This window comes from Diadema setosum, chromosome 2, assembly GCF_964275005.1.
Source record: "Diadema setosum chromosome 2, eeDiaSeto1, whole genome shotgun sequence".
NCBI lineage: Eukaryota > Metazoa > Echinodermata > Echinoidea > Diadematoida > Diadematidae > Diadema > Diadema setosum.
The window spans coordinates 13,307,300-13,323,570 of NC_092686.1; the positions used below are offsets into that span (position 1 = coordinate 13,307,300).

Consider the following 16,271-nt stretch of genomic DNA (forward strand, 5'->3'; position numbering starts at 1 on the left):
CCCTTGCAAACTGGAGACGGTGATTGTGTGGACATGTGCACAATAGTGTGTGTGCAGAGTGCACATCACAAGAGCAACCTCCTTGAGATTGTGGCCACGGTCCGGGGCTTGCACAAAGGCCCTAAAAGCTCTATGTCGATACATGTTGATGCTCTCTGCTGGTATCGTAGCCTTGATTTTGAACACATATGACAAAACTGAAGTAGGGCATAAGAAAGCTAACATTTTAAAAAGTACACCTTAGGCAGGGAAATGCATACAAAGAGCAGGAGATATTCAAACTTGAGAGTGAGGGTGGGAGATTTTGAGAAAATGGTCTCAAAGAAGGAGAGCTGGAATCTCTATGAGACAAGTTAATGGCTGAGTGACGTACCCTTCCCTCCAGCACTTGATCTAGCGAGCCATTCTTCATGAATGGGAAGATCAGATAGAGGATGTCATCGTGGATGGAGTAGGCTGTCAGAGTCAGGATGTTTTCATGACGGTATCTGCATGACAGGGGAAAAAAAACACATAAAAATGCTTCAGATCAGGCAGATTACGACAATCTCAGTCTAAATTCATCAATACCAACTGCACCTCTAGTGAAGGTGTTACTACAGGCTTGTTGATTGTAATTGGACAAAGAAGGGGGAATTTTCTAGAGTAAGATTGTCAAAAGAATCACTCATCTCTTAAAAGCAGCTCAATTGCATACCAGTGTTCTACATTACCACAGTTGCTCAATGTCTTTTGGTTTACATTGTATCTGCATTAAAAGCCAAATTCTACTCATTCCAACAATTGGTACATTCTGTGAATTTCTCAAACATTCAACTTAAAAACTATGCATATGAAATCATCAGCTAAAAGCAAAAGATGGTGAAAAAGATTGCATGTCAAATATTGTACTTGTGTTTGTCATTTGCTTGCCAAGCATATTAATCACATGGCATAAAGATGTAGTCTCAGGGTATATACACACTTTGTACACTACCTCAAGCAAACAGTCAAACAATGGGAGACCCCATCAAATACTGGCCTCCTTCTGTTTTATTTCTTTGTCCAAGAATGTCTCAAAAACTTCATCGCTTATTCAACATAGATGCTTGTTGTATCTTTTGAGAATGATTATCAATGTTTATGTGTCTGTATCTGTGCGTAAGTCCTCATAAGTACAATATATACATACCGCAAACATATATTACGCCTCTTTTAAACTTACTTAGTGAGAGCCCTGATCTCCTTCAACTGATCCATTCTGGTTTGCCCATAAAATGGAACATGCTCAGTCTACAAGGGACAAATAGAAAGACACAAATTAACAAAATAGATACATAAATAAATAAAAATAGTCAATCACTCCACCATATACCGAAGGTGAATATCACTCCATTAAAACTCAACTCAACAAACAAAAACAAAACAAAACAAAACAAAAAAAATCAATTTTTCGAGAAAAGTACAAATTCCATTGACTTGTTACTGACATAGTACATTAAAGGGATGGTACAGTATTGGTTGAGATGAGAATTGGGCTTTTAACTTTTTGCTTGGATACCAAGAAAACATTTATGAAAGAGTACAGAGCATATCATTTTAAGAGGAATTCAAAGTTTCTTCGATGAAAGGGTTTGGAATGACTGAAACATCCAAAAACAAACTCAAACAAAGCGATCGTAATAAAAGGTAGGTCCCACACTTTATTAGAATCGCTCTGTTTTGGATATCTCAGCCATTTTAAAACCAATTTTCATTCAAATAAATATTGAACTCCTCATGGAATTACATGCTCTTTCATATTTCATAAGAGGTTTCTCATTATCTCACCAAAAAATGTTATAAACCTGAACTTAGGTCTCAACCAAAACTATATGATCACTTTAAGGGTAATATTATCCCCTGCTTTTTAAAAGAAGTTAAGTCAAACACCCTTTCTTTTTTTATTTATTTTTTGCACATGTTGTCATTCATAATGACATGAAATGTAGTCATCTTCTTATCCAGTGATGATGGCACCAAAACTTAGAAATTCATAACTTTTAAATCGATCGTTTGATTTTTCTAAAACGTTCACTATTACAATGCACTCTACTGATATTGCTGCTTTCACTCAATATGTATTTATATTTGATTTTTGGTTTTCTTTAACATGAAGACAGAAACACATTGAAAAAAAAGGGTACACTGAAAAAAGGTAAATAAGATGAAAATACACACAGTTTGATACAGAGAAAGAATGCATATTCATAAACAAAACTGATTTTTCGATAAAGGTAACTTTTCTGTTAATTATGACACAAATAAACATGAGTCTAGGCCTCGAATGCAGACACTCGTGTCTACATCAGGTTCCCGTAAAGAATGGATTAACTGTGCTACTAGCAGCAATAATATTCCTACGTACAATATATGATGATAATACACCACAGATCTGAGGACTGCACGCAGTCAATGAATTCACCACAGGTGGTGGAAGTTAACATTTGCCTTTCCCTTCCAGATCTCCACCTAAATAAATAGTTTTTATTTTTTATCATCTTTATCTTGGCAAGAAGTTTTCTTTGCACCACAAGGTACCTAAGGAGCCTCTGACTTGTAGTCTCCCTCGCCAGTCACTCAGCACAATTGCCTGTAGCTCGATGTGAGTTGGGCTGACAGGAAAAACTCTAACCTGTTTTTGTTTTTGGGGTTTTTGTTTTTGTTTTGTTTTTTATGGCAAACTCTAACCTGTTTAATTTTTTTGATGGCAAACTCCGTCATGTTCAGCCTGGCATGGTAGACCGTGCCAAAGGTTCCTTCCCCAAGTTTGTAGCTATTGCTGAAGTTCTCGGTCGCTGCAACCAGCTCCTCATATGCCCATGCCATTGTGGTTTTTAAACCTGTGAATGAAGGAGCAGAATATACATACCGGTACACTGTATTACATTACAACTTTGAGCAAAAGACAGGGCAGGTGTTACTGAAGCTTTAGGCGAACAATGCACAGAAAGATGATAAAACCAGGGCTCGACAAAAACTCTTTTCCTCTGGTGGCCCATTCAGGCCACTGTAGGTCCTTAAAGCTGAGAATTTGGTGGTCTGAAAAAGATGCATGTGGTGACCCAAAACAAAAGTAAATGTAACAATTCATTTTGTATCTTCACTGCCCGATCGGGCAATCAAAAGAGCTTTTGGTCAAGTTTGGCGGTCCAGCATCAAGTTTTGTGGCCCCGGACCACAGGCAACTGCTAATGTTGAGCTCTAACCATACACAACAATATCAATACCAAGATCCACTGGACTTACACTCATCAAGGGAGGCTTCTGTCGGAGTTGACTGAAACACCGGCGACTGGCACTGCTGCAGGATTTCAGGGGAGAGGCCAGGGGGTGGGAAGGCATCATTATTGTCACTGGAATGATGTGAGACGTATCGCTGCGGGCTACCAAGGGGGTACTCGGAAGGGGCCTGCATGAGGCCGTTCCCCCCTGGTTGACGCTGGTGTGGATCCCATCCCTGCCACATGGGGTCCTGCTGTCGAAAGGACGGCTGGGGGGACACGTTGTTGCTTGTGGTGCCGTCTCTGCGACAGTGATTGTGTGCTGATGTCGCCATCAGCTGGTTGGGGTCTGCTCGTTGTGGGACTTCGCACCCTGAGTGGTAGGGGACGGTTGGAGGTGTGCCCGCTCTGGAACTCCGCTCCGGCCAAGGCATGTACTGAGGGGTGAAGTGTTGTATGCCAGGTTGACCATGCTGTGGTTGCTGTGGGTGATATGGCTGGTTGCTTGTGGGAAAAGGGGGTGGCCTGGCAGCATAACCGTGTGCTAGAAAGTACATATAGGTGGAAAATAGGATTAGTGTTACATTGGGTTTATATTTGTGAACTGATGAACATTACACAAGTATCCTTCTTTAACTTCAATAGTTCACAGTTGATGAGTCCATAAGTTTCCCAAAACACAGAAAAACATGACAGTTATATTTCAACCCATACTTTTAGAATTAATGTAAACAAGCAAACCATGATAGATACATTGTAAACCTATCTGTTTTGCTTGTTTTTATTTTTTCTTTACACATTGAAGTTAAATATTCATATATACCTCAAACTGGAATGACACAAACACAAACACAGACAAAACGACACTGGCAAGAGTAACTAACGAGAGGTCAGTACATCTACACTGTGCCTATGTGTACGCACGCTACATGTATGACGTGTGTGTCGATCAACCCACATTCATTCATTCATTCATTCATTCATTAAGTTTCCACAGAAATTACATACAATATTTATAGGATCTCACTGCATTATACACACATGTTACCATTCATTGATCTGGAGATCATCTACAGATCAATGATGGTAACATGTGTGTATAATGCAGTGTACACAGACTTCAAACAATTATTTTATGATAAAGAATGGATTTACATCAGTCTAGAGTACATAATGTATATCACATTCATACTGGATAATATACAAATGATGCAAAGGACAGAGTCGATCGGTGAGAATTTGATGGGCGAGTTTAACTTTGGAAATGTTTAAACCCATGAGCACAGTGAGTGGGTTTTAGACTGTTCCAAAGTTGTAGACAAGAGCAGCCAGTTCTCACTGATCCATGAAATTGGCCTGTGTTTCATTTGTGTACAAATAAAAATTCATGAAATACAACCACTTTCCCCATCATGCGTCTGGTACACCTACAACAATATACAAGACTTGTGCCATGAGTTCGGATTTTACCGGACGCATGGCTCAGTGTGGATCAGTACACAAATAATGACTGCTATGAGGGGCACAGTTAAAATTATGGGCCCAAGGTGATGTGAAAACCGTAACTATGCCCGAAGCGAAGCTGAGGGCATGGTTATGGTTCTCACATCACCGAGGGCCTACATAATTTTAACTGTGCCCCGAATATCAAGCAGTCATTATTTGTTTTATATACCAAAGATATAGATTCCGAAAAATAGATACCAAAAATATAGATTCTAATCTCTTTTACAGCACTCGTAATCGATGCTGATCGACAGCGCGGCGGTCGTATCATTGGTGTGTACATGAGTGATCATCTATATGACAATGTGTACATACAGTGTACGGGGTTGCGACTGTCTCCAAACGTATTTGCAGGGCACAGTGACCGCTAGTCTCTATTACAGCACGCTGATCGAATGCGCGGCGGTCGTATCACTGGTGCGTACATATGAGCGATCTATGTGTACGGGGTCGCGACTGTCTCCAAACCTATTTACAGGGCACAGCTGATTTACTGTGCCCCGGTGCCGGGCACAGTGAATCAAAAATGGGGCACAGCTATTTTCATGACTCCGCTTTTAACCAATCAGATGAGAGGATTCTACATATGTGGTATATAATAAAAATCAATGCATGACAATTGACCCATCAGATTGCAGAGATTTTAAAGCCCATTTTATAATAAGATTATGTGAATGGGAACCTACAGAAAAGATGCTTATGGGGGGTATAATACACTGTAGGTCCCAAGAAAAGAAGTCAAACACAATCGCTGACACACGCATACAACGTATACACACATTGTATGCATGCAAGTGCATATTTGCCGATGTAGGATATCTCAAAGTTCCCACAACACAATGCAAATCACCGATCTACTGAAAAATCTGTAGCAGAAACAACTTGATGATATGGCATAATTTAAACATATCTTTTCATAGAATGTGAACTCTGACCTAACATGGTCCTACTGTCCCTAACAATGTACCTCCCTTCCTGTCACTTTTGCTTGGATTGGCATTCATTTGTATATCAGCTTACATTATGAAGATTTCAAAAATGATGATTATCTTTCCATATCAAGACTAAAGTGGTTTCTTCTGAGTAAGCGATATGATTATTAATAGATGTGAGTACTTCAAATGCAAATAATCATGTGATGTCATACGATTCATTAGAAGACTGTCATATCAAAAGCCATTATTTTCTCTTTCAAATGATTGACTAACAACTTCCCCCTCAGCTCTCTACAAACTGAACAAGAAATGTTTGGTATGTGCACTGGTCTCTTGATTTGCGGTTCAGTTGAATAACAGGGATGTACACTGCAAATATTACTTCCTGTCCTTTCCCTGAAATGAAGTGTTTTGTCCCTCATCACCAGAGCACATGATCTCATGCACACCAATTAGCTGAAAATGCCCCATCAGGTCAAGATAACTTTTTTTATATTCCACATACTAAGAATCTTGCTATAGGATTGGTCAAGAGCTGATCACGTGATAAAGCGTAGTTTTGCCCATCACATCACCTGAGAAGAACTAGGTCACTTGACAGTACACGGTGGAATGCACATTCCCTTCAGTTTCGTGCGGTGCGTGCAGCAAATTCATTGTTTTGTCATCTACGCGCACACGTAGCCCAAGCCCTAAGGATACCTAAAGACAGCTAAAACGGTTTAAGATGTGGAATAAAATGGGAATTTCTAGGACCCTAGATGTGGAATATAAAGCAAATAATCAACTTTTAGTTTCAGGCAATGAGACAAACTATCACTTCCTCGGCGATCTGAATGTGTACGCTATCTTTCCTCAGCTGCGCTTTAGAAAGATAGCTACATCCAGATCGCCTCGGAAGTGATAGTTTGTCCCATCACCTTCACCAACGTTGATTATTTACTTACTGAATACTGTGGCTGGGATTGTGTGACTGCATCAAGCTCCTGAAGAAAATAAATCACAATTTCTGAAATGTACTCCTCTATTTAGGGGCACTTGTGTAAACATGCAACTCACAACACACACACACACACACACACACACACACACATTACTCGTAAACTAAGGCAATACAAACCACAACACGCATGAAATGCTCCGACTTCCTCCATCCCAAATCCCCCAAAACAAACAAATAAACAAACTGGAGTCTCTGAATGTAAAAGCTGTCTCATCTTCTGTCATTGCCCTAATATCAATTACTTTAAAAAAAGAAATATATATATATATATATATATATATAATTTTTCACACACAGCAGGCATGTTAGATCACTTTTTGCTTTCATTTGTGGGTAGGAAGGAAGAATGTGCATGATGTCATATTCATACTGTGTGTTACAGACTTGGGTAAAAACAGGTTAGTTTGTTTTTACATGCAGTCACAAAAAAGTCATGTTACATCACTTTTTGTTCTTTGTGAAAAGGAAGAGAGAAATATACAAGAATGATGTCATATTCATGTGCATTATATAGGGAAGTCATACACCTACTTGTATACACCAGCCGGTGATTAAAATGGGACCACATGATAGCAGACCACTTACAGTGTAGTTGTCACAGCCTCTGACTGGTCAAAACACTTTTGTGAAAACCATGTTCAATGGAGCTACCTAATAAAGATGACAGCGCCAATGACTTAAATTACTTGGTTATACAGTTAAGTGCATTTGAGAGCAGCCCTAAGAACCCTGCCTATAAAAGGAATCAATGTGTATATTCTGTCAAAAAGGTACATGGAGACTAACACAAAAATAACCCCTAAAAACATTCTGATTTATAATGCACAGAAAAAAAAAAAAAAAAAAAAACATTTATTCCGACAGGAAAAAATTAAATAGCTTGGTTTCAAACATGCTAACCATGTTTCAAAAAACACATATTTTTCAATCCAAAAACATTTTCTCAGTTTTGTTGATATGAAAGAGAAAACACATCTACCAACAATGAATGTTGCACTTGAGTTGTAGCTCATGTCAAAGATTTTTTTTTTTTTTTTTGCATGCTTTAATTTATACATAACTTCTGGTGCACTGGCAAAATAAAATATTCCAGAAGTTTGTAATCTCTATTCAGTTCTTTCAGTCAGTTAATTCAGTCAATGAGCAACTTTCACAACTTTTAACATGTCGCTAATCTGTTGCATGTTGAATACTTCCACAATCAGTGGCGTATCTAGGGAGGGGGGGGGGCAAGGGGGGCGCAAAAAAGCGAAAAAACGGGGAAAAAAAAAAAGAAAAGAAAAAGAAGAAGAAGAAGAAGAAGAAAAAAAAAAAAAAACTCGCTCGGACGGGGGGGGGGGGGGGGGAACAAAATGACAATGTTTATTGTGTTCACACAAGAATTCCATGTTTTGTAAGCTGAAATACAAAAATTATTTTCGGCTAGCTCGCTGCGCTCGCTCGCCAAAATCTATATAAAAAAAGAAGATCAGAACAGGCAAAATGTTACACGGAGCAGCGCCTGCAATTTCTTTCGCTCTGAAGCGGGAGGGGGGGCGCAAAAATATCAAATCAAACAAGATAAGAACAAAACATAATGACGCGGAAATATACAAATTTCGGCTCACTTGCTCGTATCCACTAATTTAGAGTATTTTTTTCAAGTCACCAATTTTTTTTTTTTTTTTTGGTATAAATCGTTATCTATAAGGCCGTCACTATATCTTGATTTGAAGAAATGACAAGAATTCAATGTTTTGTAAGGTGAAATGCAAAAATTTTCGGCTCACTCGCCAAAATTTGTCAAAAAAAAGTTAAGAACAAAACGTGATGATGATGCGGAAATATACAAATTTCGGCTCACTTGCTTGTATTTTTTCAAGTCCTCAGCTTGTTGGTATAAGTCGTTATCTATAAGGCCGTCACTATATCTTGATTAGAATTGTAAGATTTAATAACCAAAGAATTCCATTTTTTTTTTTGTAAGCTGAAATGCAAAAATTTTCAGCTCGCTCGCTGCGCTCGCTCGCCAAAATTTATCAAAATTTATTATATTTAAATCACCCTCAAAAGACTCCTTTTAATAAAGTGCTTGAAAAAGCATATCATGTGGACTTTTTTAAAATACCCTACCGGGATGGGGTTGGGGTTGAACACTTTTTCAGAAATTAGGGGCGCAATTTTCGCGCTTGCCCCGGGTGCCGTTTTCCCTAGATACGCCACTGTCCACAATGAAAGCAAAATCATCTGGACATTTTTGTGATATCCACATATGCTGTAGGAAAAGCTGAATTTAGGTTTTCGCGATTTAGCTGTTTCTATCATGTCAAATGAAATAAGAGATAATAATAAGACAATAATAAAGTGTTTAACAAAAAAAAAAGAAGTCAAACAAGTACCATGATCACACAAACATACATGAACACATACTTACACAAATCATGTCCGAAACGATGGTACATGTACAATAATTCACAGATTGAACACTATTTAATACTACAATTGATGTACGTAAGAGTTGAGTCTGTTTTCGATTGCTTCCATGATATGGGACCGTCGAATACAAACAAACAAGGGGGGGGGGGAGCTATTCCACAGTTTGGGGACACAAGCAGACAAGGGTCTATCATCACAGCAGGTGTGAGGGTATGAGGAACGGAAGCACAGATGATGAACGTGAGACATGAACAGGAATGAGGAACATCACAGATTATTAACCACAGGACCAACTGATACGTGTGATGTATCACTAGGCATTGTTGTTCACATTTCTATACCATGTTTTTACCCGTACCGAGAGTGCTTAACGTGAATGCTAAAATTACAAACAAACATGATTGTAATTATATACGATTTTGAATCATCTTTCGACAGAGGAAGGCTTCATGGATTCTGCGGTTTTGAATTTCAGAGCGAGGATGGGGAGGTTTGACTTCTTTTAACCAAGTTCCCATCAATCACATGTGAGCTGTACATCTTTCTGCAGGAGTGACCGGAAGAAAATCTCCAAAACATGGCCGGGGTTTAGTTACATGTTCACACTTTCATTGCTTAATTCTGGCGAAACATGATTGTGAAACACCTCTGGACTGTCATTTGAAACACAAACTATTTTGGAATTATGTTTCAAATCACCCGCCACGATTCCAGTTTGCATCCACACGGCAGGAATGCTTTATTTGAATCATATGATTCCAGTAATGCGTCACTACAATCACATGTCAAATTAAGTAATCTTGGTAGGACACGTGAAAGCTACGATAGTTGAAAAGAGACTATGGCTAAATGAGTACATATTGTTTTGTCGTGGGATCTTCCCCCTACAGGATGTGATAATGGTCCCTGCATCCCCTGAATGACATCTAACGGTCAAACAAAAGGGCATGAAAAAGATGGATGACCTTCTTTGCCGTGTGCCTTCACGTCTCAGCGGGTTGCGAGACTGAAACAAGAACCTCTCTGATCTTTCTATAGATTAAAATCAGCAAAGTTCCTTGTCGCTGAAAATTATGGGTGGCTTGGAAATAAAACAAGACAATAAGACAACAGCCTGCATTTACAGCTGACAATAGACTCTGCCGGCAGAGTGCCAAACTGCCCTGCCCACACTATGAAAAGCCTTTTTTTTTCATAAAAGCTTTAGTTAAAGGTAACTTACTATGAACATGAGAGAGAGAGAGAGAGGGAGATATGGTCTATCTTTGAATAAAATATTTAGTAGCAGATGAAACAACTGGAAGAAATATGAGACCAATTAAATTTGTAGCATTTTCTCATGCAATGACATGTCCACGTGTGGATGAAGAAATATAAGACATAAGAATAATTATGCAGTGAAGCATAACTCCTTTATAAACCCTGGTATCACTGACAGCTCGGTGATTAATTTGTTTATGAAACTTCTGGTTTTTATAGACTTTTATGAGAGAATACTTATAAAATTAAAACAAAATATCAACCTTCCTTAAAAACTTCTAAATGTCTTTTAGGGTGTATTAGCCATCAGCACCAATCATAAAACACGATTTTAAAAGCACTTCCTGAAAATATGTTCTGGTCTCATTCTTTGGCCACTTCTTCGCACAGCTTAACCCGTTCCATACTTAATTCTCAAATCCCCATAGGGTTGATAGATATATCACCAGGTTCCCGTGGGTTGAGTAAATGCAGCAATATTAGTAGAACGCATCAGCGAGAGTTCGAGGAAAATTGGACAATCCGTTCAAAAGTTATGAATTTTTGAAGTTTCTACTCAGTCACAGCTGGATGAGAGGACTACTATAGCTTTTGATGTCACATGTGTACAATGACATATAAAGAAAGTATAAAGAAAATTTAACATACTGTGTATATTCACTTTTCTCACATAACAAAAGAACACTTGACTTCTCTCTTTCAGAAGGCAGGGGGAATAAAATTACCGGTACCCTTTAACATACGTCAGTAACAATTCGAAGAAATGTGCACTTAAAAAAAGTAGAGCTTTGCCAAATTCTCTTTTCATTTTTTTTTTTTTCATATCGTTCCACGCATGTGACATCATATACTGTAGTAGTCTTCTCATCCAGCAGTGATCATGCAGATAAGATACTTTAATAATTCATAACTTTGGAACGGATTGTCCGATTTTCCCCCCACTGATGTGTTTTACTATTCATATTGTTGCATTCACTCACTCCACATGTATATGAAGGTGGACTTGTCCTTTAATAGCAAAGTCACGGGAGAAGAACAATTCTTGTTAATTACAGGTCTATGAGTAATGTGTGGGATGAGTACATTATCGTGGAAATCCCACGACATCTAGTAGGTTGTTTTTTTCTACCTCCACCAGAGAGGTAATTTTCTGCTGGTGTTGGTATGTCAGATGTCTGTCTGTCTATTTGTAAAATAACTCAAAAAGTTACGAATGGCTTTGGGAGAAACGTAACTTAAGATAATGACACAAGGAACAGATGATTAAATTTTGGTAGTGATCCCGATAACCGTCTGGGTCCAGGATTTTTTTTTTGATGTTTTTGAATGATTATCATCGGCAAACAGAGCAACAAACAACGGAGTTCAAGTTGCACATACAAACATACTGAGGTGAGCATACATGTACGTGCATGGAGCATACTGTACGAGCTAAAATTTTCGCGGTGGTTTTATTTTCGCGAATTTCGCGAATCGCCTTTGAACCGCGAAAATAACAACATGCAAAAATAACAACGCGCAAATAGTTACGTTCAGTTAGACCGTCGCAACCGCGAAATTAACAACACGCGCAAATGTCCTCCAAGTAGCAATTCGCGAAAATATCTGTACGCGAAAATTTCAGCTCATACAGTACACTCTAGGCACAGCATGCAGTGTTGATAATTGCTGATGACTCTGCAAACGAGACACAACAGAAAGGCTTCTTTAGCGCTGGGAAAAGGTGATTTCCATCATGTACATTTGTATGTTTGGGTGGAAATGAGCTGCTTATTAGATTCCTAAACATATTTGCGCAGTGATTCGTTTGTGTTTTTTTTTTTTTCATCATACGTGACCCTACATCACAAAAGCAACAATAAGTTGCCAGACATGCATGTTTTATTGCAACTGATTGACAAATTGCCCTACATCGATGTAAACAAGCACTGAATTGATCAGTGGTTTATTTACACGATGACATCTGTCTGGAGATCAGGAGGTCGTAGGTTCGGATCCTGCTCGAGTACGTATGCCCATGATTTTTTTATCATAGCTACTATTAAAACACTGATCAATTCAGTGCATGTTTACGTCGATGTAGGGCAATCGGTCAATCAGTAGCAATGAAAACATCTCGATGGAAGAATTTCATGAATTTGAATGTATGTTTTACAGAGCAGATTTATACATTAAAAATGATGCAAAATCAATCCAAATAGACTCAGTATGCTAACCTATCTAAATATTGGAAAGAAAGCACACACTCTGGGAAAGTGTGTACTGAGAAAAGAGGCTCTGAAGTGTGGGGTCTATTCCAGCACTTAATCTTTCCAAGTTCTGCTCTGTTATTGAAGGGGACAAAAAACAGGATGTAAAACTCCATAGCAACAGTGAATGGATTATCAGATTAAGCTGAAGTTGAGCATGCTCTATTGCCAATAACATATTCTATCCATGCCTATTACAAACTCTCAAAGCAGTTAAACATTATCCTTTCAGAAGTTATATATTTGAACGTGAAGGTGTGCAAAGGGTTTTAAAGACATACCTAATCACAATATTATAAACAAACTGTGTTCCAGTAAAACTGAAAAAAAAAACTTGATTTTCCATTAATTTATGACCCCAACTTTAGAATAATGTACTAGAAAAATTGCACTTTCAGGAAATATGAAAAATATGGGCGAACCGCTTCACCCATTTGAGTGAAATTAGGGCATGCAACTTTTTGTTGGTTTTGTGATGCAAAGTCACATACATTTGCCACCTCTAATCTAGTCAACTACATCTCACTACACCCTTGCGCCCTTAACCTGTTGAGGACGAGTCCCGAGTATACTTGGGCAGGGGTCTATGGGAAATGTGTGTTGTAGCAAAATTAGCCCATCTTCAATGGGTTAATGACAGAAAAATTTAAAAAATGAAACTGTCCAGATTTCAGACTACCCTAGCACAAGCTGCAGTGCTACATATTGTGTACCAGTGGCACATAATACCAAAGCAGGGCATGATCACCTGCGAAAGTGGAGCTATGTAACGGCAGCAATGATGTTTGAAAACAATGGTAAGAAAAGAAAGAAAGCAGGGAGTGAAGGTACAGTGTAGCTGGGAGGCAGTGCCTGCATTGACATGTAAGTGGGGAGATGTGTCTCAACACAACCGCTGTCCAGAGGAGTTTTTTTAAAAATCATTTTTTGACTTAAGGAGGGGATTCCGTGAAGCCGGTCTAGTCTCCGCGAATTGCCCGATGACAAGATACAGACTGATCTTTCGGTCAAACCAATGCAATGCTTTATATACTGTATGTGAGAGCACATTTTACCAAGTGGAATATTTCATAACATATTTTGTGAGAAATTCCTCTTTAACCTTTTCTGTATCAATGAGTCAACCATGTGCACAAATTTATACATACAGAGCTATGGACAGGAAATGAATGTAGCATACAGAGGGTTAATAGAGGATGTATGTAGCTGTTTCAGGTATTTCCCCTTTACTCAGAACAAAAACAAAAAAATACAGGAAAAGGAGTACACAATGAAAATCAATTACAGCCGTAAAAGGAAACAGGATTTGAAATTGGCATCTTGTACTGGTCCCTACTTTGTATTTGATATATTCTTTAATAGATGACAATTTGTTGTAGAGCCCCTATTATAGAACTTTACATTTCTGGTTGTCTTACTAATGAAAACACTAAAACACATACTGATACACATCAAAAGCTCAAAAACTACATAAATGTGTGAATCATGCATTCAACAAATACATGTTTAGAAATGCAGACTTTACTGTAGTCCACACCATGTGCATACAGGTATACTTAAAATATGAAAGGGAACTCCAACTGCAATTTTCCCAGATAGCTTTCAGCAGGATAGATTATGTGTATCGCAAACCAAGCAAGTACCTACCATCATTTTTTTTTTTGGAACCAACAAACATCCTACAGATACATGTACGTATCATTTTTCAATACACTTTAACTCTTTATGTGCCATGGTGGAAACCCCCTGTGTGCCACGTTATTCCGAGACACGAAGGTAGTCATGCTTTGAGAAAGAATTCTGTTTTTCTAATTTGTATAACCTCTACAAATTTCTGTTAGGATGGGCATAATAGTAGGCAAAGTTAAAGAGGAATGTCAAACTTTGTTTCGATATAAATTGTATGACGAATCTATTATCAATTTCTCTTTCGAATAACCAGTTGCTACATTACTGTTAAGGCATGACTTTTGCACATAAAACCGTGACAGAAACTTAGAATGTACGAGCAAATCTAGTTGGGAACACCGCTTGATAGTCAATCACCACATAGAATGCAAGCTGTATATGAGAGGAACAAAAGCACGAAAAACGCTTTCATTGTGCCGTGGGATTAGCAGTGATTAGGGAATTATCGATCGGTTTTGGCGGCTTTGTTTGTTGAGCAGAATATGCGAAGTTGGCACGCCGTCGACTGAGCCGGACGTGCGAACGTGGCACATAAAGAGTTAAGGCACACTCCATCTCCCCTACCTCCACTACCATCATCACTATGATTTGATCGAGGGCAGTATGTGTATACATGCATTGATGCTGGACAGCATACGTGATAAATAAAATCAATTGACTGCCTTTAGTGATCATATGAAGTGAGAGCACTTGGTGGCACTTGACCCACTATCAAGACATCAAAACTGCTACCGGCAGTTGTAGCTGCATCTCCTCTTAAGTGGACCAGCACTTTAATTTCCTCACTACACAGCTCGGAAAACTCCTGCATCTTTTTAAATGCACTCCTTGCATTTCTGTTCTACATTGCATTAAAGAAGAAATCCACCCCCTCAAAAAAAAAAAATAGATAAATTTCAAAAGAGAGAGAAAAATATTCCCTACAGAATGATACAAAAATGACAAAACTCAGATATGAAATAAGGAAGATATGACATTTTGAAATTTCCCCCTTTTTAGAAAACTTTTCTTGACCAGTCCTTATAACTATTCAAATGAAGAAGTTGATGATGTCATGCCCTCACAATTTTTCATGTATGTTAGATATGAAATCCGGAAAATTGCTATTTTTTAATAGCTATTACAAGTAAAAGCCATACCATGATATATCAGAGTTAACATAATTTGTTCTTTTTTTATTATTGGTGGTTTCCAGACAAGTTTTATATTCATACAGCTGAAATATGAGATTTTGTCATTTCTGCAGAATATGAAATGAATAAGAAATTGTGAGAGAATGACATTGTCAACTTGTTGATTTGAATATTCATAAGGACTGGTCAAGAAATGTTTTCTGAAAAAATATGAAATTTCAAAATGTCATATCTTCCTTATTTCTTCACCAATTTTTGACATTCTGGCATGTTTCTCTCGAGGTTCTCCTAGTCATCAGGGGAATCTATAAAACGGGGTATTACTTACCAGGATCTTGGCCATGGGAGGGGAAGGCATGGACATTTGGAGGAGCCTGGTGCACTGGTGGAGTATGATGGTAGGCCGGTTGCTCCCGTGGTTGTGGAGGTGGGCTCACTGAGTTGTTTATTAGATAATGCAGCTCTGGTTTAACTGAGAGAGAAGTCAGGAGAAGCCAAGTGTTAAATGGGACAGATGACAGCTTTCCCTTACCTTTAAACATCCATAAGTTTTACAGTGTTATAATTACTATTTTTGTTGGGGGGAGGGGAATACTATAGGACAAGGATATATTAAAGTCAGCTATGAAATCACTCAATGAAATTGGCTTTTCTTTGAATTCATGATTCAGTGACATGTAGACCTAAACCATGACTATTTAAAACTAGAATTATCACTGAAGGTGATTAATACCCCCGTCCCTAGTGTTGCTTTATAGTATGTGATGTCACGAGGGCAATGACGTACACACCAAATTTCACCTTCATAGATTAAATGGTTCAATTTGATACAAAATGAG

General features: G+C 38.3%; 1 protein-coding gene across 1 annotated transcript in view; it reads right to left on the reverse strand.

Annotated features, from left to right (window-relative positions):
- The window catches only part of LOC140242619 (uncharacterized), a 56,911-nt gene that overhangs the window by 14,965 nt on the left and 25,675 nt on the right, over positions 1–16,271 (reverse strand). The window contains exons 3-7 of the mRNA XM_072322374.1: positions 15,761–15,904; positions 3,268–3,786; positions 2,710–2,861; positions 1,205–1,272; positions 374–488 (exon numbers count right to left, since the gene is read on the reverse strand). Of these exons, the coding sequence (XP_072178475.1) occupies positions 374–488; positions 1,205–1,272; positions 2,710–2,861; positions 3,268–3,786; positions 15,761–15,904 (998 nt within the window). The remainder of the gene's footprint in view (positions 1–373; positions 489–1,204; positions 1,273–2,709; positions 2,862–3,267; positions 3,787–15,760; positions 15,905–16,271) is intronic.